The sequence below is a fragment of the Protopterus annectens genome, chromosome 3.part1, assembly GCF_019279795.1.
Source record: "Protopterus annectens isolate FY-2018-M chromosome 3.part1, PAN1.0, whole genome shotgun sequence".
Lineage (NCBI taxonomy): Eukaryota > Metazoa > Chordata > Ceratodontiformes > Protopteridae > Protopterus > Protopterus annectens.
In genome coordinates this window covers 502,202,710-502,229,632 of record NC_056732.1, presented here as the reverse complement: position 1 = coordinate 502,229,632, position 26,923 = coordinate 502,202,710, and the positions used below count along the sequence as shown (strand labels likewise).

The following is a 26,923-nucleotide window of genomic DNA, read 5'->3' as shown; positions in this document are numbered from 1 at the left end:
ATGGGAGAGTAGCCGCATAGAGGTATTGGTAACTGATCTAAGAGTGGCCATGCGGGTGGAGTGCAGCACTTTGTCCTCCTCCGACATGGACTCAGGGGGAGATGCAGCGTATTCTTTAATGAGATCGCGCTGCATCCTAATAACGTGTGCCAGGTAGTTCAGCGCCCTTACCGAGAAGGTCGCTGAACTAAACATCCGCTTCCCCAAGCGGTCCATCATCTGGGACTCCTTGCTCGGGGGATGGACTGAGGGACTCTCCTGAGCAAGTTCCCTCTTGGTGGCCGCCGCCGTCAACATAGCATCTACCGGAGGCCCCTTACTCCAATGGGCACGGTCAGACGGTGGGCTGAGGATCCTGTCGGGCCTCTTAGGGATTGGCTCCACGGTGTCCGGTTCCTTCCACGCCCTGGTGGTAATGAGGTCCACCAGGGGGTCGGCAGGAGGGGACACCCAAGAGGTAGACGGGCCCGCTTCAAATGCCTCCAAGAACACGGACTCGTCCGAGGAAGACTTGGGGGCAGACCACCCCCCCCCTTATACGGAGCATTTCCATGATGTCTCCAAATGAGACATCCTCGAGGGGTGACCGTGGGGAGCCTTCCTCTTCCTCCAAATCCGTGTCTTCCGTGAGAGACTCGGGGGAGTCAATGTGCCTCCTTTTGCACGTATGCTTGCGAGGAACATCCTCTGGGGGGCTGTCAGAGGACTCCTCGCAAGCAGCAACCTGTTCCAGGGGAACAGCTTGGGGCACAGAAGCGGGCTGTCCCAAGGGCCGGATGGTGGAAGCCTGACCCAGTGCAGAGGGAGCACGGGACGGAGCCGAAACAAGTGCCGGGGGTCCGGAGACCCTCAACAGGGCCCTCTCCACTACATCAAAGGCCGAAGGGGAGCCGACCTCGACCAAAGGATCCGACAATCGGCTCCCCCTCGGATCCGAAGAGTGGATCGGAGCCGGCACCGAAGCGCTCGGATCCGAAGGGACAGTGCGCTCCGACACAGACGGCGCCGAAGGAGCACTGATCCCCCCGGATCCGAGGCTCGGATCCAGGCTCAGAGAGGTCGGATCCGATGCACTCGAGGGCAGGGTCGGATCCGAAGTACCAAGTACTATCGGTGCCGACCCACCCCCGGCTCCGAGGCTGCTCGGCTCCAACTGCTCCGAACCCGGGTAGCGGGTCGGAGAAGGAGCAATTGGCTTGAAAAAGGGGTGAGCTCCCCAGGGGGCAAGAGCACTCCCATCTGCATCTGGGCCTGGATGAACCTTCTCATCATCCGGTCCAGATCAGCATCCGATAGGCTGTACGTTGATCTCGACGAGGCTACCGAGGTAGGCCTTGAGTGCCTCCTCGATAGCCTCGACGGAGATCAGGTCTCCTCCTCCTCAGGTCCCGGTGAAAAACACACTGGAGACCGGAGCCGAGGAGGAGGAGATCCAGCCGACAAGGGAGCCGGGGGAGAAGCCCGCTTGGCTGGCGGAGCCGAAACAGAGGTCTCGGCCCGCCGCTTATGGTGCTTCTCCCTCTGGTCCCTTTTTCTAGCATCCCTCTCCTCCGAACCAGAAGCGGGAGGTTGAGTCCCAGGAGGAGGAGGGGGAGCCGGAGAGGGAATAACCACGGTGACGGTTACCCCCGAAGGAGCGGAGGTCGGAGCCGAGTCCGGCGGCAAAAGGCCCGCCAAAACAAGCTTGGACCTCCGCTCCTTCAATGCCCTGGGGTTGAACCCTGCACAAATGGAACATCCAGATGTGAGGTGTTCAACCCCCAGGCATCTAACACACCGAGTGTGGCCATCAGCTGGGGAAAGCTTATGGCCACACTCAGAGCATTTAGAGAAAATAGCCTTGGGCTGCTCAGACATCCCAAGCTAACAAATAAAAGTTACTATAACTAAGGTAAAGTAACTAAACAAAAATCACTCACAGGCCCAACACACACACTACGCTACCAGCGAGGGGAGGGATATAAATTTTAGATTAAACTCTAAAAAAAAGTAATAATACAAGAGGGAAACCTACACTTTCACACAAATTAACCAAAAATTTTACTAAATTTTACAATATAAACACTGAATCTATCACTTAGCTGGAGAGCTGGAAAAAACAATCTGGTCACCATGCACGGCAAACGAGATCTGAGGTCATGAGGGTAGAGCAGGGCATTATGGGTGAGGGGAGGAGCTGAGAGCTTGGATCCATAGCTGGTAAACCATGCCAGTTCGGATCCGATATCGGATCCATAACCCACAGGTTGCAGACAAATGAATCTCCTACTTCAGATGCTTCTTTTAAGTCTAGGGTGACTAACCAGGCATCCTTGGCTAGCACATGAAGAAGCTGTTGTAGTGTAAGCATTTTGAATTTTGGGACCACCAGAAAGGTGTTGAGAATTGATAGATCCAGGATAGGGTGCCAAGAGCTCTCTTTTCTGGGCACCAGAAACAGTTTGGAGTAGAAACCCTGCCCCCTTTGTTCTACTGGAACAGGTTGAACAGCCCTGACATGGAGAAGGGAAAGTACTTGCTTTTGAGCCTCTGCCCACTGATTTGGAGGAAGGTCTGGCAACCCGCGTGGGGTTGGCAGTGAGTGGAAGTAGAATCTGTATCCCTAGGATACAATGTTTAGAACCCATCGGTCCTGAGTAATGGACATCCAGTTTTTTGCATGAAGGGCAAGTTTTCCTCCTAGGGGTGCAAGTACTTGGGCATAGTTGGGAAGGATAATTGAAAAGTCATTGTGAACTTTTTCCATAAGGGGGTGGCTTACCACTCCCTGTTTTAAGGTGGGAACACTCCATTATTTAGATCTCTGCATACCCTGAGACTGTAGTCATGGTGGTCTGTTTCCCCTGGGTTTGGACTGAGAAGGCCTGGGAGGGACTGGAAAGGACCAGTTTTTTGCAGGCCAATGCCTACTGAATCGAGGTGGCTGCACCTGTAAGAAATCTTTGACAGTTTGCATAGATTAACTTTTTCTTCCATCTTTTTAAGAACAACTTCTGCTTTTGTGCCAAACAAACTATCCTGATTTAATGGAGCAGCTAGTAATTTTGCTTTGACATGGTCTGGCAAGACTTGTTCCTTCAGCCAAGCATGCCTTCTCAGTACAGACCCAGTGACAGCAGCTCTGCAAGATGCTTCTAAGGCATCAAACCCACACTGCAAAGTATGAGGTGTTCAGAATGGATAGATTCAGGATGGGGCACCAAGTGCCCTCTTTTCTGGGAACAAGGAATTGGCTGGAATAAAAGTCTTTGCCTGTTTGATCTGAGGGGACAGGTTCTACTGCCCCCTGGGATATGAAAGTTTGGACCTGTTTCAATGCTTCTGCCCACTGCTTTAGAGAAGTCTGGGTACCCTCTTGGAATTGGGAGCTCGCTGAAAGAGAATTTGTATCCCTGAAAAATGATCTTTAAGACCCATTGGTCCTTTGTTACAGAAAGCCAATTGTCTTTGAAGAGGGAGAGCCTTCCTCCTAGTTTTTGATAAGTGAAGGGAGGGCGGGGGGGGGTCATTGTGAGTGTTTGCCACAGAAGGTTGGCTTAGAACTCCCTGCATTAGAGACGGAAGTGGTCCATTGTTTGCTTCTCTGCTGGCCCTGGGATAGGGGCTTGGTCTGTTTCTGCGGGGCTTACCTTGGCCCTGTCTGCTAGGTGCACGGAAGGCCCATTGCTTAGATGCAAAGTTTCTGCTGAATCTCGGAGGTTGAACCTGAAAGAAATCTTTTACTGTTTGCATAGGTTTTGATTTGTCTTCCATCTTTTTAAACACCTATTCTGCTCTTTCCACAAACAAGTGCTCCTTATCTAGGGGTGCATCAATAAGTTTAGACTTGACATGATTAGGGAGAGGTTTGTCCTTCAGCCATGCATGTCTCCTAATAGCAGAACCTGTCACTACTGCCCTGCTAGAGGCTTCTACGGCATCATATCCACATTGTAATGAGAGTTTGGCCACTTGACAAGCAGAGTGCAGTAAATCTGCTAACTCTTTGGAATTGGCACAGTCAGGAAAGGTAGCAATCTTCTGTTTTAAAAGTTCCAAAGTGTGTTGTTGATATTTTAACATACGGAACTGACAATTGAGCACTCTAATAGCTAAGGCTGCAGTGGTGTATACTTTTTTACCCCATCTGTCCAGAGATCTGGAGTCCTTGTCAGAAGGAAGAGGATTCTTGGCAGAACTAGTCTTAGCTCCTTTAGGTTCCTGTGTAATGACCTCTGGGTCTGCAGAAGGATTTCTGTACAGGTATTTGTGAGAATCCGGTACTCTGTGGTAACTGTCAGGTTTACTGGGAGTAGGAGGAGGGGTGTCAGGGGCTAAGCTGGATTCATGGAAAACATCATCCACCACTTCTAAAATAGGGGGGATGGCCAGGGGTCTGTGCTGGGGCAGGTCCAGAAAGTCTCTAAGCCTTTTCTTAAACTGTGGGAAGTCCTGAGATTCCCATTGGAAATGTATCCTGAGGAAGTGAAGGTTTTCCCCGAAGAAAAGGTCTTCTGGATGGGAGGCAGAAGGGATGGATTCCTCTGCATCTGAATCCTCATAAGCAGTTAAGGGATGCTGTTCCTCTTCAAAAACTGAATTGTCAGATTCTTCAGAATCCTGTTCTGTCATAATTTCTGGAGAAGGGTGCCTTTTCCTTTTAGAAGCTGTGGCCTGACTGCCCCGAATAAGGGAGATGAGATCCTCCACCAGTTTTAGCATTTGTGCTTGGGGTGGTGGAGCAGTAGCAAGATGGTGGCTAGAAGCAGATGTCCTAGGAGTGGCCTGGCTTCTAGGCCTGAGAGAAACAGTAGTTGGATGCAAAGACGTTTTTTGTCTAGATTCGGTAGTGCGAATGGTCTCCTCGAAAGTTGGTGCCTGTGTCGCGGCTCCAGACCCAACCAAGGCAGAGACAGCCAAAGCCTCAGAAGACGAAGAAGATTTCTGCGGCATACCGGACTCCAAAAGGGTCTTGGTAAAGGCCTGCATGGCTATCGAATTGGGAGTCAGGGGCTGCGAAAGCACCTCACTAAATTCCGGAGAACTGACAACCTACTTAGCGGTAGCGTCGTCGGAAGGCTTAGCCTTGTGTGGTCTGTCTCCATCTTTACCTCTACATTTTTTCGGAATGTCCACAGATTGTTGGCTGATGGACGCCATATCGGAATGCGAATATGAACATGAAAATAGCTGTCTACAAAAAGAACTCTGCGGCAAATGGTTCTCGCATTAAAGAAGGCACAGAACCAGTAACAGGGGACGTTGTGGTCTGGGCCTAAAGTGATGCAGTACGAATGGAAGTCTCAGTGTGGGATCTGCTTTCCACAACCAAGACAATTGTTAACTTTTTCAGACTTCAGTTAGTGCAAGAAAAAAGGATCCCCAATGGGGTACTTAGCTTTAGAGGTTTTCAGCTGAAATTCAACTTTTGGTAGTGACAACCAGTACTCGTGCGAACTGCTTCTGCTACACACGGCAAGAAAGACTGATGCAATTATGTCGGCTACCTTGCTTTATAGCACTGATGACCTGATGGTAGCCAATGCAAAAAAAACTGACTCTGGTATTCAAGGCTGGCAGAGGGCTATCACAGCAGGGATAATCCACAGGTGATGACTGCAACAGTGAAACATGAAGAACATCAGGAACACCTAACCTCAAAGCAATTCAACTACCACATAAGAAATAAGAACCAAAAAATGTCTCCATGAACACATGCAGTCTGAACAATAAATAGACTAGTCTGGGGCATGGTTCCAAACAGAAACTATAACTGAGACATGGTTAAAGGATGCTTTCTGTCCCTCATTAGTCATAACCAATAACCACTTCATTTGTAACACCACCAGATCAGGAACTACATGTGGTGCAACAGCCTCTCTCCTGATTAAAAATAATACCTCCATTAACATAGTGAAACACACTAAATCATTCATAGCAATGATGATAGGAGCCCTAACTGGGTGCCAACCCATGTTAATTTGGGTGGTTACACTCACCTCTGGGTAGCTTCAGTGTACGTACCACCACCTTCCCCATTGGAAATCTTGATTATTATTATTAAAAACATGTTTCCTTAAACAGTGTCTATGGTAAGGAATCCTTGCACCTGAATGGGATATTACATAACTTTAGTCTGGTACAAACTGTGCAATCACCCACCAGAAGTAATGCAAACACAGGTAACAAATAAACACTTGACCTAATAACCACCAACATGCTATGTATCTGTCCTTACTTAAGTACTTCTTAATGCTTTGAGGAAGACTCACCAATTAAATCAACATAGTCATTTAGAATATGAAGAAAACCTCAGAGTTACAGGAAGGTCAATCGCCCTGCTAGACAGGGGCCCAGGGAAGTAAATATTGTGGGAAGAAATATCCGGGGAATTGTTTGGCTAGGCTTGTATAGGCCCTAGGGCCGATAGCCTAGTACCAACCTATGAACCTATAAAGGTTATTCCCTAATGATAAACTACCCACACTAATGCTCTAGACTTGGTCTCTCATTTATGCTATGGCGCACTTTTGTAATGCATTATAATACTTCATTACTAAACTCTGTACCGGTCAGGATACACTCTACCCCCCTGACAGAAAGAAGAATTAAGTCTTATACATGCCATGGATCACAACAGAAATGTAAAACAAACTAGGAAACAAAGAAGGCCTGGAAAGCCTGGTAAAGTGAGTCAAACACCCAATTACATCAAACTTCTCTGAGCTACAGAAAACAGCCAGAATAGCTACAAAACAAACACTGCACAAGAAATGTTCGCTAGGAAGAGACAAGCAGGTCATAAACTAGATTTTCTGGAAATAAAGTGGATGTTAAGTACAATCACTAGCCTACACACTTCTAAAAACAACCTAACAAACAGCTGCTCCACTTCTGCAAATGGCTATCCCCAGTTCTTTCTAAATACTATTAATGACAACAAATAGCTTTATAACCAATGTTCCAGATAAATAACTTTAAGATACTTAACACATTCAGTTACACAAATGAGCATAGTATCCACCTCTCCCAATCATCAACGAAACAAACATGTTCCTTCTGAATCTTAACACAGGTACCAAACACAATAGGCTTCATCCTACTTTAAGACTGGCTGCTAATACAATAGTCAAACCACTTACATTTATCTTAATCTCTCACTGACACCTGCCACTGCACCTCAGCTTTTAAATATTCTCCAAAAATCTCTCTCTCTAAAATCTATACACCCAAATTGCTAAAATATTACAGACCCATTTTCAGTCTCTGTCCTATCACAAAAACAGGCGAAAAACGTATGTACATATACCTACAGACCCATTTCTAAATCTCTGTCTTATCACAAAATTATATGAAAAACTTCAACATATACCTAGTAAGCCACATTAATAATTATGTTATCTTCTGCGGTGCACAGCATGGCTTCCCTAACAACTACATTCTGAATTCTACATTCTACATTAAATAAATAAATAAATAAATAAATAAATACATTCACATCCTTTATGATGGTAACAGATAACATTTACTGTGAAATTAACAAAGGTATGACTATGTTTGTTTTTTTTTTTTTGTTTTTTTTTTTGGCATGACAAGGGCCTTTGAAACAGTCACCCATGATTTGCTTCTTAAACTTAAAAAAACTCTACTTTGGTGAGTACACAATTCAATGTTTCTAAATTTATCTTAAGGATTTTACCTTCTAGGTTCACTACAATAAGTCTACCTCCTCCACTGGCACTCTTTACACAGGCGTACCAAAAGGATTTGTTCCAGACCCAGATCATTTTGCTTTCTTTGTTAATGAACTCCCACAGTCAAACTTAGTAATGTATGCAGATGGAATTCTGCTACTGCAATCCAGGAAAAAACACACTAACTTACAAAACAAATTACAAGACAACTTGCCAGCTCAGTAGCTGGTCCTTCTCTAACAATCTACTAATCAAACCTAAAACAAACAATGTAAAGCTCTTCTCCACATCAAAGAATGATGCCCAACATTTTGATCACTGCTGTAGCAGCCTTAGATATGTGGATTATATCCTGCATATGATATAACAGCCGTCCAGATTCCAAAACTTCAGAGCACCTTCCACGCACCCAAACCATTAGTCAGCTCGAGCGAAGATGACTGAAAGGATGGATCTGGGCACCAAGCCCTTCAGAAATTCCGTCCAATGTTCCTCTTGAGGTTTTTGAGAACAGACTGCCAGCTTGTTATGTCCTTTTGCCAGGCTAATAAGTTCTCTTAAGGAGAAAAACTTCCACTTAAAAAAATATATATATTGTTTATTCTTTCCTGTTCAGCAAAGTAAAGCTAGGAGTTTATGTTTTAATGACCTGTCACAAGACTGCATTACACTTTTAAATGAAAGCATTCTTTTTCCCTCTTAGTTTAAAAGTTGTTTAAAGCAACTGAAAACCACTTTACTGTGGAGAAAATGAGTTTACTTAACTTTTTCAGGTTGATACAGTGTTTAAACTGCATTTTACCAAATTTTTTTGTGAAATGAGAGACATTTAAAGACATTTATGTTTTACCAAGGCTTTTGCTGCTACAGAGGTGTTGGAAAGGTGTGAGGAAAGGGGGTAAGCTGATTCAGGTAATCTCTAATTTTTCATTCCTCCTCTTCCACATTTTCATAGAGATTCTTTAACCTCTCATTCAGTTTTGGAAGACAAACAAAATGTTGGTAAACGGATGTTTATGAAGAAATGACAAGGGTGGTTCCAAGAAGAATTCCAGAGCCACCCTAAACCAAGGACAGTCCAACAAGTCAAAATGACTATTTCTGGGACCTTGTCCCCTCCCCTTCCACCCTGACATTCCCGTTTCCCTTCCAGAAAGTTGGAATCTCCACTTTTCTCTTTGACAACATATATTTTCGGACAAAAGGGTTCTGAGTATCATCAAGCTTACAGGTGGCAATGGGAGGAATTTCTTCCTTTCCAGGGGGTATCTCCTCATCCACCACATAAGACTAGACTCTCAGTTCTGTCCGTCTTTCATCAGATGTTCTCCCAAGGCATGACAGAATCAGTTCTTCCTTTTCAGGCACGGAATGGTGTTTGTTCAAGGACGTGTGTTAAATGCCAATGCTTGGAGACCTGTTCTGGATCTTTCTTTCCTAAATGTGTTTGTGACACTGTCCAAATTCAAAATGGTCACTTCGCAACCTGTTACCTCTTCTTTCTCTTTAAACTTCCTGGTAACAGTAGATTTATCACATTCTTATTCATCCAGACTTCAGTCATTTTTCTTTTTAATTTGGTTTTAAAACAATAAATAAATTACAAAACAACTATTTACATAGGTCCACAGCTGATCAATGCATCAAAGTTATACATATCAATAACAATCAATATTTTTCAAGCAAGTCTTTAAGTTTAACCCAAGATTTATATGCATGAGTAATACTAGAAGTTCTCATCTTTATAGTATGGAATTCACTACTGCAAACAATTGTTGCCATACTAATAAGTTCAACACTAGAGGGGGTAATTTTACTTTACCTATTTTTAGTAATACATTTTCCTGGCTATAGCAAGAACAGACCAAAGAAGAAGTACTTGGGTTTTTGGAATTGGAGCATTTAAATAAAACTAAAGATTTAAAAAAAATTATACATGTCTGAGATACAGCTTGACGTTATTAATTTCTTTCCAAAAAGGGGGAAATGACTTCACATTCACATACCATATGCGTCCAATCAGCTATTATTTCAGAAACACATCTCCAGCATTTAATTTTCTATTTGATCTATACATAACTGTAATTTTGTTAGGCGTGGCAAAAGCTTTGTGTAAGAGTGTCCAAGTGAAAATTTTCCAATACAATGAAGATGTAATCTTATTCGTAGATTATAATATTTTCTTGTATTTTTCATAGAAGTTATTATTACTAATTTTTGAGGAGTAGTTCTAATAGGAATTGTCTAAATATGTGAAATCTAACTTAAGAATTTTACAAATTTGTAATAAATATGATTTTTCATTGCATTATTATTGATGTTTATTACAAATTCCAATAAAATGGAGAACAATTTCTTATCTAGGTTAAATATCGTATTAATCTTCATGTTGACAAAGTCACTAAACATTTGTAAAATTAACCAATTCTCAGAATCTTGACTGTATTTGGACATTATATTTTCAACAGTATACATATGTCTACATATCAGTACCATTTAAGAATTGATGCCTATAAATTAAGTTGCTTTCAATACTAGAATTTTGTTGAAGTTACGAGTTTCTAAGCAGTCATTTGTACATGCATTTGGAAACCTAGAAAACATCAAGTGTTTTATACAATGGTTAGAATGTGTACTTCTGAAAAGAGGAAATGATGTTATTTAAATATGGAATTTTAGAAGAGGGTGTAATTTCATTTACATGAAAATCTTTAATATCCAGATAAATCTATTACGGACTATTTGTAATACATTTACTATTTACTAATACTATTTCTTGATTTATTTGTTTCCATTTTGAATCAGAAGATGAATTTATCCACAACTTTTACAATTGCATAAACTGCACACAACTGAATATCAGGAATCAATTTCACCATTATCCCAACCTTTTCTGCACCAGTCAAAGGAAACACTTGGTTTATTAGGATGCCAAAAAATTAAGCAGAATATTATCTGCTTCATCATTTTTTTTTTGTTGGAAGTAGTACTAAAGATTGTAAGACAAATGATATTTTAGAGAGAAATACCATCTTAAAAAGCATCAATCGTTCTTCCATGGTAAAGAAGAATTTGTTCCAATTTGTGACTAAACTTAAAATGTTAACAACCTGTTAAAAATTTGTTTGTATTACTTCTTTACTATTAGACATAATGGTTATATGAATGTATTTCATTTGATTGCTATTCCAATTGAAGTTAGAATATTTTTGTATGCATTTTTAAATTTTATTAACAATGTATTTGTTTTATTATGATTAAATCTTAAGTACGTGATTTCTTCAAACTAACTCACAGAAATAATTATATTTTTAATGAATTATCTATATTTCCTATTGTTAGTAAAATATCATCAGCAACGAGATGAATCTTAAGTCCTAAACCTTCTTTTATTTTGATAACAATGTTCTTATTGGATCTAATACTATTAGCAAAGGGTTCTATAGCTAATGCAAAAAGTAAAGGTGATCATGTTCAACCTTGTTTTGTGCCTTTTGTAATTTAAAGGGATTACAAAGAAAAGAACCTATTTTAACATAAGCAAAAAGTTATACAAATTAATACAATTAGCTCAGGTGAGAAATTATACAAATTAGCTCAGGTGAGAAATTATAGACTAAGTGTTTTTAACAGGCAACACCAATTGACAGAGTCAAAAGTTTTATCTAAAATAGAGACTAATGACAAAGTTCTTTTTCATTTTTATTTGCATAGTCTATTAATGCATATATTCTTGTTGGATTCGTATCACTTCACTAAAAGACCATTTCACTGACACCCATTTCACTGAGACCAAATCGCCTAAAGTTAATTTCACCTAAAACTCATTTCACTGACAAGTAGTACTCTAAGGCAAGTCAAAGGTATATGTCCTTTTTCCCCACTGTAGTGCGATCCTGGTGTTAGTATATATAGTTAGAGGGTGTGGGGGGCACAGCCCCCCACTTAATTTGGTTTTCTGTTACCTGGTTTTGTTTTACATTATTTGGTAAAACCCAACTAGGTGGGGGGCTATGCCCCCCACACCTCCCTAACTATATATACTAACACCAGGATCACACTACAGTGGGGGAAAAAAAGCATATACCTTTGACTTGCCTTAGAGTACTACTTGTCAGTGAAATTAGTTTTAGGTGATTTAGTCTAGGTGAAATGGGTGTCAGTGGAATGGTCTTTCAGTGAAGTGATACAAATCCATTCTTGTTGTATTATCCTGCACTGGTCTATTTAAAATAAACCCAATTTGATCATTGTTAATTAGTTTACGTATAAGTAGATTAATTATGTTAGCTAAAATGGACATGAACAGCTTATAGTCCACATTTAAAAGTGAAATGGGTCTGTATGATGAGCACTTTGTAGGATCCTTACCTTGTTTTAAAACAGGTGGAATAAGGGAATATTTCCAGATGGAGGAACTTCAGCAGTTGTTTATATTTCTCAATAGACCTTATCTAATATTTTAACTGCATCATCCAATAGTATTTTATACAGGTCTGGTATAAGACCATCTAAGCCCAGTGCCTTATTACTGTTCAACTTTTTAGTTGATCTTTTATTTATGTTAAAGTGAAGGGTCTATCATTTTTTTATTTGTTCACTTATTATTTTATTATTTATATTTTTCATTAGAAACATTTCAACTATATCATCATTATCTAGGTTATTTGTATTATTTACATTTTCATAAAACATTTTAAAGCCCTCAAGAATACCTTTAATAACTGTTGTTTCATTTTTATTTATGTGTATTATCACTTTGATATGATTTAGTTTATTCATTTTCTTTGATCTAAGAGCAAATTTATGAAAGCTTAAAGGGTTCACTGACTATACCTGAAGTTTAAGTTTTTTCAGGTTTATTGAAACTTTATGATTTAGAATTTCAACATATTTTGTATTTAAGTTCAATTGATAATGTCATTTGGTTTTAGATTTAACTTTAGGGTGTCTATTTCAACCAGTATATTTCAACCAGTAGTATATTCAATTCTTTGTCCCATCCTCTTGTTTTACTAATATACCAGCTTGCAGCTCTTCCATTTAAGTAAGCCTTTAGTGAATCCTACAAGACATCATCAGATACTTCACCATTGATTTTATCTCTAGGAAATTTTAGATATCTCTAACATACCAGTCCTTGAATATTTTTATTTTAATAATGTACAATGGTAATCTCCTGCAATACATTAAATTGTCAGTTTTTAAAATAATATTAGAGATTATAGCATTATGGTCCGATAATGGATTTGAAACAATTGAAACTTCTCTGATATGTGATAGGATTGCTTGAGACAAAAATGTTATAAATATTTGTGTTCCATATCTATTGAGTTTGTTTTCCTTAGCTCATACATATATATATATATATATATATATATATATATATATATATATCCTTTAGACATGTTACATTTACAACATTTGTTAACTGTTTGGCTGAAGATGTGATTCTCAGCTTTCTATCTGCAGTGGGATCTTTGTCTAATAAAATACAATTAAAATCCCCAGCCATTATGACTTCACCTATCGTGTAATAGGCTGCAGTATCCAAGTAATTTTTTTGCATCTTTAGCTCTAACCCCTGGAATCCAACAAGAGTTCACCAATATATGTAATTTTCTGTTCCACTTAATTATAACAATGTTTAACATACCATTTTTATCAACATAGGTATCTTACTTTAGAAGAGTTACTGGTGAGTTCTTCCATAAAATGAGAGTGTCTCTTCCTTTAGTTCAAAAGCCGGAACCTGCTAATACCAAATAATTATTTAATGAAAGTTTTTGGCATTTTGTAACGTTTTGTGCCTGAATCACATTATCAGTTCTCTGTCTTACCCTTTGTGAAAATTCTTGGTGCAGTGGATTGTCCAAAGTGTCTAGCTTCAATTATACCTCATTGCAGGCTACAGACTATCCACATTTTTTTTATATTTTAGATGACTTGTTTGCCTTTGCAGTGTCTTTTTTTTTTTTTTTTTTTTTACAGTGTCAAGAATCTCTCACTTGGTTAAAATACCTCTTATACAAGTTGGGATTCTAAGAGAACATTCAAAAGTCTATTTTGACTCTATCACTCAGGACTGCATTCTGAGGCATCAGCTAGTCATCACGGTTTCTACTCAAACTTCAGGTCACTGTGAGGGACTTCCTCAGAATTTTGGGTTTGACAGCATCTATGACTCTCATGATACCCCTGCAAAAACATTACATGAGAAAGATACAATGCCATCTGAAGGTTCTTTGTCTTTTCCAGTACCAGTGTGGGGGGTTGTCAAAACAGAAAACACTTGGAGACTGCAAATACCCTTAAATTCATGTCCCCCCTTCTCCCTTCCCTGTTCAAAAAGAAGTCACCACAGACGCCATGGACTTTGCTTGGGGAGCAGTGTCAGGAGGGATAAATGTGCAAAATGTGTGAGACACCAAGGACAGATGCAAGCACATAAATATAGAAAGATGCTTGCTCTGATCAACGCACTCAGCTGACTAAATCAAATTTGGTCCCCAGGACCTCCAAGTTGGTGCAGACAATGCCACAGTCCTGTGGTACATCAACACGCAAGGGAGAAACACATCATATTCCCTTTGCAGACAAGCTATGCTAGCTTAGTATACAGCTTCACAGCACAATCTCACTCTACAGGCCTCCTACATTCCGTTAGAGTAAAACTGTGCAGCAGACAAGCTGGGATGGACAAAGGCAGATCCTCATTAATAGAAACTAGATTTGATTCATCTGTGGAGAGTTCCTTTAGGAGACAACATGCTTCCTCTTTGAACAAATAACTGACAAGAGTCTACTTCAGAACTCCATGCTAACAGGCTTGGAATACAGATGCCTTTTCTTTTCCTTGGACAAGAATGTTCCTGTATGCTTTTCCACACTTTCCATTGATATTCAGGGTACATTTGAAGATTCAGAAGGAATCCCTCAAGATCACTGTGATGACTCCCTTCTGGCCTAGGCAACAGTGGTTCTCTCTTCTTTTGTAAAGACACATAAGCTTCCTCATATACTGGACCTAATTACACAAGAACATGGATGTTTGATACACCCAGACCTCATTCAACTTCAACTGCCTGCCTGGATGACAGTGTCTTAATTCTCTTTAAGCACTTGTTTACTGAGGACGTGCAGCAGGTACTAATGTAGGTAAGAAAGCCTGCTACTATAATATCATATAACAATAAAAGGAAAATGCTTTCTAGTTGGTGCCAGCATCATAACCAGCACCCATTCAGGGCTAGTTGTCCTTTGGTTTTACAATACTTATACTATTCCTATGGCCTTTCTTACTACTCCAAGGTTCATTTATCATCCATTTCAACATGCTGCATATGGATCCTCCTCTTTCAATGCATTCTGATGTCAAAATGTTCTTGAAAGGGATTTTGCATAAGAGGCCTCCAGAAAAACTGGTTGCCCCTTCTTGGGATCTTAATTTTGTGCTACAGAAGGTAACATTTGCTCCATATAAGCCACCTAACCTGGTGAGGACCTTAATGAGGAAAACAATTTTATTGATTGCTCTGAAGTTTGCAAGAAAAGTGTCTGAATTGCAAGCTCTTATGCCGAGTTAACCTTATCTCCTTTTCCATAGACACAAGGTTTCTTTGAGAACTACTACTCCTTTTACACCAAAAGTATTATCAGAGTTTACTTTAAACTAAATTATCGATCTTCCCTGAACCTAAAAAAATGAGAGAAAGGATACTCCATACTTTGGATGTCCACAGACAACTCAAGTACTACTTTGACAGAACCAAGTCTTTCAGATCTTCAGATCAATTGTTCATTTCTTTTGAAGGTAAGAAGAAGGGACAATCTGCCAAAACAGACAATTCCAAATGGTTGTCTAAGGCTATTACCGTTTGTTATACTCAGCATAATGAAACTATTCCTTTTAAGGTCAAGATCCACTCTACTAGAGCCTTTGGTTTTTGGAAAAAGCTGAACTCTAGAAGTATTCTAGAATCTGTAGCTTCTTCGTCCTTTGTACATATTTTTGCAAAGCACTATAAAAGCTTATTCCTTATCTAGGTCTAGATCAGGCTTTCCTAGGACCATTCTCCAGTGGCTCCTGGACCCCTCCTCCTTCAACATCCCAAATGTATTAAGGTAAGGTAATCTACCCATACTGCTTATGCTACAGCAGTGATCAATATAATGAATATAGTACAGCTGTGTAAGTAAACTTACCATAAAAGTACATGTTTGAATGATCCCTGCTGCAGTATCTACTCCCTCCCTCCATTCCCCCTTGTGTTTTGGTGTGTTTTTTGTGTCACATTGTGGACATTTAATATTTGTTGCTCCTAGCATTATCAATTCAGGGCTCAGCCTTCCACTCTCTATTGGTAGCAAAGCTCTAAACTGACTAGCAACGCATACCTGTCTTTTTAGTCAGCTCAGCATCAGCTGAGTAATGGTTTGGGCAAGTGGAAAGTGACCTAAAGCTTTGGAAGCTGGGCGGCTATTGTATCCTATGCAGGATATAACCAATATAGCTAAGGCTATTGTAGCAGTGATCATTCAATCATCTACTATACCATCCTAACTAATATCAGGCCAGAGAGGGAATATCAGTCCTAGCATCACAGAACACAATCAGCTAGCTTTAAAACTCACCCCCGCCTCTCTCCCTTACAGCACATATCAAAAGTGCTAACCTAGCTAAAACTGCCTCTTATGTGGCTCTGCTCAAGCCAGTGGCAGTTTAGACATGTGGAATGTACCCCACAGCTTTTAAAGCTAGCTGGTGGTTATGATCTAGGCAAGGATATAACCCATACAGCTTAGGTACTGCAACAGTGATGTAAATGTTGAATACTGCAAGTTATCACAAGCTTGTGAACTTAGGAATGGGGAGTGAAAACCAGTCACGTGATGACTCATCAATGTTCAGCAGTGATGAATACATAAAAAAATGAAACCTAGTTTTGAAAAGCATGCACCACTGTCAAACTGCTTGCCCCCAAGGGTGCATTTAAAATCCCACGAGTACAACTTCATAACACATTAAACAGAGCAATCATGTCTGACATCACTTGGGGGGGTGCTATTAGGAATGTTAACAATGGAAGTCTAGTTACTTCCATTATAGCCAGGGCTGATGAAATAAACACACTAATCCTAAATTCAAACAAAAAACCCTTGCTGTGGAACTTGAACTATTGTGCAACTTCACTGGTTGGCTTGTTGCTCCAGGCTCTCAAATGTGGGACTGGGGGCACTCACTATCCACTACAGAAAGACAGCTACAATTTCTCTAGTCACCTTCTGACCCACTACATCATTAGATGCTGACACCTGCTCAAGTTCAACCTCCTAAATGGGTGTTAACAAACAGCTTATAGTGGGGGAAGACTGGTCCTTTGATGAAAAGACTTCACTGATATTGGCCTCCTGCCCCCTTTATGTTTTTCTGCTCTTGGACACTTACCTGAACTGTACAGGATGACCATTCAAAAAATCCATACACTGACAACATTCAATTCTGTGACAGGTCAAGTAGGTCTTAGGGTTTTCACACCTCCTCCCCGGATAATGGGTTTGATGCACTGGCACTTGTAGCATTCTTTCTTAATGTGGTCCTGTTTAGGACAAAGATGTCAATGAAGGCCTTGGCTGATAATATGGTAACTGTAAGGGCACTTGCAAGATATCAGTGTGTTAAGGGCAATAAATGCAGGAACTTTCATAAAATGAACCACAGGACAGAGATTTGAGGTTTGAGTAGCAGCAGAAAAGAACTGGAGAGCATATGGCATGGGGGTATAGTAGATGAGTCTTGTCTCCTCTCTCAACACATGATGCTACAACATAAGATAGCGGAAAGCAAGCGAGTCTCACAGCACCAGAGCCAAAGAATGCAAACATTTTATGCCGAGAGATGGGATCTCAGAAGAAATCTCAGCTGTGCCCTACTACAGAGAGTCTTCAAAAATCATATCTACCAGTAATACACAATTTCTTTTAATTTTTCAAACTGTCCAAGTCTTTTCAAATAAAAAGAATAATCGTCTCACACTGGTATGTTAAAGACACAAGGTGCATGCAAAAGGATCACAATTTTATCAAAAGCATCTACTCCTTGTGCATTATCAACATCTTAATAAGGTATGTACCTATATACCTTTAACTGTTTATAATCTCATGAACAAATTGTTTAATTATGCTTACTTTCTCCAGTGAGGTCCACAGACAGAATAGCCCTTGGATACTGGCAAGATGAGTTTTTCATTTGAAATATATTTCTGTGAACTACAGAATTTCCCAAAGATTGTGGGTGAGAACATTTGTCCAGAAAGTCCAATGAATTTTCATCATATTTCAAATAATCTGAAAAGAAAATTAAAAGCTTGTTACTTAAGGGTTAAACACTAAAGTTTATATTACCCAACACCTATGCTGGCGGTTCAGTACATAAACATTAACACACACAAGTCCATGCACAGACAGACAGAAAAACCTGTAGCAATCTAGCCTTTCTTGCCTACATGCTGCACACAACTATCACACAAACCACCCAACTTTAAACTCCTGGAAACACAAATTACATCAATCACCCAGAAAAAAATTAAGTGGTATAGTACATCAGCATACCCTGCCTGCGTTCACCCACCCCTAAAGATACTCTTAAATCACTTATAGTCTGGTGCCCCACTACTTAAGAATTAAATAAATGTCAAGCTAAATCACACTCTACTTATATAAAGTACTGTATACTTCACTAAGAAAATAACATAACAAATTTCTGAAACAGACTTGCTGGAAGGAACACAGATGGAGTATATTTCTGGGGGACAATCTCTATAATAACAAATGTTACGGCTAGATATGCAACAGAAACACAGGTAGAGGCTGATAGATGACCTCTGCAGTTAGTTGTGTGCAATTGCTCCATTCCATCTCTATTCCTTTCCCACCTGTCCTAGGTATTTGTAAATCCATTCTAAGACTCACACTCCACATCTGTTAGCAAATTTACTTCAGAACATACCACCACCTTTGAGAAGTATTTCTTCTTGATGTCTGCCATGAATTCTTCATAAATTTTCACCCACGATGCTGTCTCATTCTCATGCCTTATGTCTTAATTTTTATGCCACCAACATGCCCATGATATAATTAACTGGTGCTATACCAATTCTCCCTTTTCCATTCTCTACACCAGCAACAGCACTTTCCTCTTCACCTCCTAACTAGTACCTGTGACTTAGGCATAGTGCCATGACTTTTGCCCTCAGAATTTGCCTTGGTCTTATGCTTATCATTAGAAAGTAAATCTAATATCCTACTTTCTGTAAAGTTAACATTAAACTCACAGCACTGGAGAAAATTTAATTGGAAGTTTCTGCATAGAGCTTTTTTGACACCTGACAAACTTGCCAAGTTTAATTCATCCAGAAATGTGACTTGTTGGAGATGTCAAAAGATTTGCAAAGCTGACTGGTTACATATTTATGACTTTACTGTTATAAAATCTTTTTGGTGTGATATTAGTAACTTTTTGCAGGCTATATTTACAGATTCTTTTGATGTAACCAAAGCTCTACGTTTGTTAAATGTTAATGAAGGTCCTTACTTCAACAAAAGAAATTTATATCTATTATGGACAATATTAACAATCGCCAGGAAATGTATAACTAAGAAGTGGCATTCCAACATCGCTCCTTCCTTTGAAGAATTTCTGTCCTTGGTAAAGGAAACAGCTTTAATGGAAATTAAAATCAAAGAACTCAGAACTTATCCAAAGCCATTGGTAAATAATCCATGGAGGAAAATTCTATCTCTGACTGATACCTTTGAAATGGACTCACTCTCTGATAAGTACATGTGGTTGTGTATCAAATTAATGTTGAAGAATTCTACTGGTTTCTTTTGATTCATTCTAGGCCGATTGTAAATGTCGTAAATAGTTATTTGAATTTGAAAATTTTAGTTTATATTGCATTTAACAACAAAATAAAAGGTGTAGAAATAAGCAAACCAAACCACTTTAATCAAGAAACCATTAAGCTCTTTCATCTACATAAGACTTTTTCAAAATGACATACATTTTTTGACCCCGTTTTTAAAAAACAGAAAAAGTCTCATGACAAAAAATCATATGTTATAACTTAAAGCACACTTTAGAACTTCTATGTTAGTAATAGTGTAGATGCCTTGGCAATAAAAAGAATTATTTTGAACAATTGGAAAATATTCAACCATAATCCTGATTTGAAAGTAGTATTGGGAGACTGCCCCCTTTTTGTACAAGAGAGAGAGAAGAGTTTCTTTCAGGCCAAGTTAAAAGCCCCTAGTAATGTTATTGTAAACAAAATAGGGATGTGCAAATGTTTTAGTTGTAATTTCTGTGATTAACTGTTTTTGGGAGTGCAAGAGATTTTAGTTAATAATATTAATATCATCTTAAAGGGTTGTTGCATGTGTAAATCTAGACTTGTGGTTTACTTAGTGAAATGCATGTTATGCACTGCTTTTTATGTAGGGCGTACTGAGAGTTATTCAGACATATATATGAACATAAACATGTAGTGAGTACTGGTGATGAAAAAATGCATTGGCTAAACATTACAAGAGAGGAAAAAGTAGAGTGAATTTTAAATTTCTTGTATTAGATATGATAAAAGGATACAAGTTATTTAATGCTGAAGATGAACTAGGGTAGACAGAATATTCTTGGTAGGTAAAATTAAATGCTTGCCATTTACCAGGACTTAATAATAGGGAAGACTCTGTTGCTTTTTTAAAAAGAAGTTAAAGCATTAGTATTTTTATACGTGTGCTTTAAGTTATATCATGTGATTTTTGATGTCATGTGACTTTCCATGTTTTAAAAGCTAGGTCAAAGAAATGCATGTCAGTTTGAAAAAGTCTTAAGTAGATGAAAGCACTTACTGGTTTCTTCATTAAAGTGGTTTGGATTGCTCGTTTCTACACCTTTTATTTTGTCCTCTGCAAAGACATTAAGAGGACAATGCTAAGACATTTTAATGCATAGAACAAGAGAGATGTACCTTTCTCATACTGTTCTCCCATTACCAATACGATCATAATAAGACTGGCATTAGCTCTTATCAAACTTTTCCTATCTCTACTTATATAGGTATTGCGTGTCACAAAGCAATAACGAGCAACATTTCTATAAAGGTGTGGTCCCAATATGCTCCTAGTCCTGTCCACCCACAATAGAATGAAGTGTAAAGGAATATTAGAATGGACATTCACAGTACACAGTGTGGGTTAATCAAATTATACCTTACAGAATGATGTTTTCCAAAAGAATTAATAACCTGAAAGTCACAGTGAGTGATAAGCAAAATTAGTTCTATTGTGGAAGGTACAGCTCCCTGCACTGGGGGGTTTCTTCTTACTGTTCCCCTAAATATTATAGCCAGCACAAAGGCTGCTGCAGCTTGAGGATTATCTTTAAAGCAGCAGACTACAGTTTCATCCAAAAATTTGACAAGCTGTCCCTCTTGCTTTGGTCGTAGTTTATGAAACAAACTGTGCCATTACAATTTAGTGTGTGCGTGTGGTTCACAAGTGTTGACTCACCTCAGTAAAAGATAACTTCAGATTAGCAGTGTACATATGCTAAATGGAAGAAACAGATTATAAGATCCAGTCTAAGGCAGAAGTAACAGCGGCAGGGTAAATATCTACCACTGCAAGACTCTGCCCTTAAACAGTAAGATTATGGTACCACAAACTGAGTTGCTTAAGTAGTGCTTTTCTCAATAATGACTCTTGGAGTAGAAATGCCTTCAGGAATGTAATCCAAGTAACAATGGGTCAAATGGTGTAGGGAAGAAAGACAAAAGTAGATAAACTTATTTAGGTAGATACATAAACAGAACTAAACCTGTCTATGGAATGGAGTGTATAACGCTGTACACAGATTAAAAAGTGATTCTGGTGCAAATGCCACTGGGGACATTTCTAAAACAGACAATTGAGAGAACTTTTCCAGCTGAATCTCCACTTCAACGTACTGAAAACTTGACATCAAGTCTTAAAGACATCGTCAAGGGATGAAGAGAAAATGAACTTGTGGTACAACAGAAGGATAAAGACTCAAGGGTCTGGTGGGTTGGGTCACCTGTCCTCACTTCATTCTTAAAAAACTAAGATTTTGTCTTGGAACTGCTTAAAATACCTGTCCTTTGGTGAAATAGTAAACAAAGGGAAATGGGTTACGGTGATAGCAGTGCACAGCAGAGTCCAAAGGCCTGTCAGCCTGACCTTAGTGCTGGAGCAACAAATTGGAAAAGACCCTAAGGAAAAGGCTTAAACATTTACTTGATGGGCAACAACCTCCAGAACAGAAACCAGCATCCTTTCACAGCCAGAAAGTCCTGTAAAGCTAACCTAATTTAGTTTTACAAGTAAATGAAGATGGAAACAGAACAAAATAGAATGGAAGTACATAATTTATATCAATTATTTAATCTTTCCCAAGTTTTTTTTTCATCTTACAAAGTCTGCTGGGTAAACATGAAAAAGAAGGGTGTGAGGTGAAGTAATGATTAGGTGCAGTAAGTAAATGGTTGGAAAGTAATGAGAAACTGCTGTGGGAAGAGCTACAGTTAGTACAGTGCTATAGAGGCAAAGTCCTGGGCTCTGTGCTCTAAACAACTATCTAGGATAATAAAAATCAAAGTGGACAGTGCCAAAAGCGGTACAAAATTAGGTGAAAGGAAGACAGCCAATTGAATGTCATGATTAACAATGCATATGGGGAGGAAAGATGGCAACAAAAAATCACTGTGGACAAAAATGAAGGATGACAGATCTGGAGAGACAATGCAGATGTTCAAAAATCTGGTGGGATGATTCAACTACTTATCTGTTTATTTGCTAACAAGGGTAGAACTCTGATAATCACAGACCTTTTCAATTTCAGCCTGGGGTTAAAAACGGAGAAAACAGCCATAGAAATTAAGAAGTTATGTACTCACCATAACATTCCATCTGAGTAGGTATCTTCATTTGTCTGCAACCTTTGGGACACGGATCCGATCTCGGATCCGAGCCGGCAACTTTTACCACAGCATAGATCCGAGCTCCTAGCTCCTCCCTTTACCCATAATCCCCTGCCAACCCTAACTGACCTCAGATCAAGTTTGCCCGATATAAGCATTGTTATTGTGCCCCGGAAGGGGCTTATCCAAGACAGATCCTATAGGTCAGGGGGAAGGAGGGGGGGATGGTTGCAGACAAATGAAGATACCTACTCAGATGGAACGTTATGGTGAGTACATAACTTCTTAATCTGAAGTAGGAACTTCATTTGTCAGCAACCTTAGGGACAGAGTCCCCAGCTACCTGAATCCTGGGTGGTCTTTATGGAAGAACATACCGGAGCACTGCAGAGCCAAAGGACGCCCTACCTCTGGAGACAACATCCAGTTTGTAATGGCTGATAAAGGTATGAGATGAGGCCCAAGTGGCTGCGGAACAAATATCATCTAAGGGAACCCTAGATTTAAAAGCCGCCGAAGTAGCGACGGCCCTAGTAGAATGAGCTCGGACTCCCTGAGGTGCAGGTCTTCCCAAACTCTGATACGCTAAGAGGATACAACTAGCTATCCACCGTGATAGTGTAACTTTAGAAATTGACTTGCCTAAACTTGTTTTGGCAAAGGAGACAAACAACTGGTCAGATTGCCTATGACCAGCAGTTCGATGAATATAAAAACGTAATTGTCTGTGCATATCCAAGGAATGCAGTTTGTACTCTCCTTTGTTCTGGTAATGGGGAAAGAACATGGGAAGATTAATAGATTGATTAATATTAGCTTCCGAAGACACCTTAGGCAGAAAGGTCGGATTGATCCTGAGGTAAACTCTATCTGGATGGAAGGATAAATACGGCGGTTTAACACATAGAGCCTGAAGTTCAGAGACCCTTTTAGCTGAAGTAATGGCCACTAAGAAAGCAGTCTTCCAAGAGAGATATTTAAGATCAACCGTGGCCGCCGGCTCGAAAGGGGGGCTAGTCAAGGCTTGGAGAACCAAAGACAAATCCCATGGGGGTACTACCTCCCTGACCGGAGGTCTGAGAAGGAAAGTACCCTTGAGGACAGCTTTACAAAGCTTGGAAGTAATTAGAGGGCCCGATTCATGCCCTACATGATAATGCGAAATCGCTGCCAATTGTACCTTGACTGTAGAGCAGCTAGCCCCTTGATGAAAAAGGGTAGTTAAGAAATCCAAAACCGACGTGAGAGGCGCCGTGAAAGGATCCAAGTGATGGTGCTCCAGCCAGATGGAGAAACGTTTCCACTTGCTTCGGTAGACTCTTCTGGTGGAAGGTTTATGTGCTGCTACTAGGATGGCTTTGACTGGTGAGGAAATTCCGGGAGTCCTAATCAGGAGTGGAACTGGAGCAACCAAGCAGTCAGCTTGAGGTTGACCAGGTTGGGGGCCGGGAGACCCAGAGGGTGGGTAATGAGATCCGGGAGTGGATCCAGAATCCATGGTGGATGAATTAGGTGAGACCACAGGTACGGGAACCATGTTTGACGAGGCCAGAATGGGGCAATGAGGATCATTTTGCTCCCCAGCCGACTGGCTTTCTGTAGGAGTTTCAGCATCATGGGCAAAAGAGGGTAAGCGTAAAGGAGACCGGGAGGCCAAGCATGTACTAGAGAGTCTCTTGGGGACTCCCCCTGAGGGGGGATTAGAGCGAAGTAACTGTTGCATTTGGTATTTGAAGGAGAAGCAAAAAGATCGCAACAGGGGTGCCACCATTGGGCAAATATTTGTTTCGCTACTAGAGGATTGAGAGACCATTCGTACGGAGTCAGAATCGAACGACTGAGCCTGTCTGCTAGGATGTTGGACCGTCCCAGAATGTGCGTTGCAATAAGAAAGCGGTTGGTGGAAATCGCCCATTCCCACACTCTCATGGCCTCGCGACAAAGAGGATAAGACCTGGTTCCCCCCTGTTTGTTGATGTACCAGACAACTGACATGTTGTCCATTTGTACTGCAATCGTCCCAATCGGGAGAAGGCTGTGAAGTGCCTGCAATGTCAAAAGCACCGCCCTCATCTCTAGGACACTGATATGCAAAGAGGTCTCTGTGTCGTTCCACGTGCCTTGGACCATTCTGCCTGAATAGTGCCCCCCCAGCCCAGGCGAGAGGCGTCCGTGGTCACTGTGGCGACGGGGGAAGGCATCAAAAATGGTCGTCCCGTGTGGAGACTCGGGGACTGGAGCCACCACATGAGCAACCCTCTGCAAGCCCTGCTTAGGGGAATAGGATGGGACGGGGGGTTGCGAGACAGGGACCATTGTACTTGGAGGGTCCACTGCAGGACCCTCATATTTAGGCGGGCTAGGGACAGTAGAGGAATAGCTGCCGCCATGGACCCTAGAGCCCTCAGGATCAATTCCGCAGGTGGAGCAGGAAGTATGAGAATGGCCTGGACATGCAACCTCAGGTTCTGAAGCCGATCGGGAGTCAGGAAGGCAAGCATTATCCTGGAATCCAATCTCGCCCCTATGAAATCTATTACCTGTGTAGGGACTAGAGAGGATTTGGTCATGTTGATAGTCAACCCTAGACGTGGAGCAAGGTTAAGGAAATAATCCCTGCCTGAACAGAGCAGATGCCTTGTTGGGGCGATGAGGAGCCAGTCGTCCAGGTACGGAAAGACCTGAATTCCCTGAAGCCTCAGGTGGGCCGCTATGACCACCAAGACTTTGGTGAACACCCTGGGGGCTGAGGTGAGACCGAAGGGAAGGGCCCTGAACTGAAAGTGACTGGCTCCCAGCTGGAAGCGGAGGAACCTCCTGGAGCATCTGTCCACTAGGATGTGGTAGTACGCATCCTTGAGGTCTATCGAGCACATCCAATCGTTCTCCCGTAATAGGGGGAGAATAGATTGTAAGGTGACCATTCAGAACTTTTCTTTGGGCACTGCCAGGTTCAGGAGAGAGAGATCGAGAATGGATCTCAAGTCCCCCGTCTTTTTTGGCACCAGAAAGAACCTGGAGTAAAACCCCAATCCGAACTGATCTGGGGGGACGGGTTGGATGGCTCTTTTTTGTAAAAGCTGCTGAATTTCTGTAGCAGCTGCCTCCCTTTGATTGGGTGGTACATCGGGGAGGCTTTTGGTTTTGGGGGTTACAATAAAGGGAATTTGGTAACCTCTGGATATGATGCGAAGCACCCAGCGATCTGTTGTTATGGACTCCCACCATTGCTAGGTGCTTCGAAAGACGCCCCCCCGACTGCCTCCAGAGTGGAGCAGCCGGGCAACCTCTCAGGGTTCTGCGTGGGCCTCTCAGAGAAAGGTTCTCTGGACCCAAAGTTTCTGGGACCCCCTCTGCCTCTTGGGCGGCGTCCTCCCTGTCCTCCTCTGCCACGAGAGGACTGGTTGTCCGGAGCAGACTGGGACTGATGCGATTTTCGGAACCACATCTTCTTCTGACCCTTTTGGTTCTTAGAAAAGGACCTCTGGGGAGCAGAGAAGCGGACTCCGATGGCAGACAACGTCTTCCCATCTTTCTCGCTCTGGACTAAAGTGTCGCGAAAGGTTTTGCCAAAAAGTGCAGAACCATCAAAGGGGACATTCGCGAATGATGCCTTAAAGGGTTCCGAGAAGTCACAGTGTCGGAGCCAGGCCTGACGCCTGATTATCAGGTCGGCTCCGCCAGCTCTAGCGGCTACTTCAGTGGCTTGTGACAAGAGCTGCATAGAGGTGTTGGAAACTGAACGTAGAGTAGACATTCGGGAGGAGTACAGTTGCTTGTCTCCTTCCGACATGGACTCTGGGGGGGATGCAGCGTATTCTTTTATTAGATCCCGCTACATCCGGATGACGTGTGCCATATAGTTCAGCGCTCTCATGGAGAAGGTTGCTGAACTAAAGACCCGCTTCCCCAGGCGGTCCATCGCTCGAGAGTCCTTACTCGGTGGGTGGACTGCAGAGCTCTCCTGAGCCAGCTCTCTCTTGATGGCCGCCGCCACCAACATGGCATCCATGGGGGGACCTCTGCTCCAGTGGGTTCTTTCAGCAGGGGGACTCAGGATCCTATCTGGGCGCTTGGGGACTGGCTCTACAGTGTCCGGCTCCTTCCAAGCCCTGGTGGAAAAAAGGTCCACCAGGGGGGCGGGGGGAGGGGACACCCAAGAGGTAGATGGCCCTGCTTCGAACGCCTCTAGGAATATGGACTCATCAGAGGAAGCCTTGGGGGCACACCACCCTCCTCTAATCCTGAGCA

The 26,923-nt window shown here is 41.4% G+C and overlaps 1 protein-coding gene across 1 annotated transcript in view; it reads right to left on the bottom strand.

The window, feature by feature from the left end:
- The window catches only part of PHF20L1 (PHD finger protein 20 like 1), a 2,880,694-nt gene that overhangs the window by 478,619 nt on the left and 2,375,152 nt on the right, over window positions 1-26,923 (bottom strand). The window contains exon 20 of the mRNA XM_044066227.1: window positions 17,862-18,020. Within this exon, the coding sequence (XP_043922162.1) occupies window positions 17,862-18,020 (159 nt within the window). The remainder of the gene's footprint in view (window positions 1-17,861; window positions 18,021-26,923) is intronic.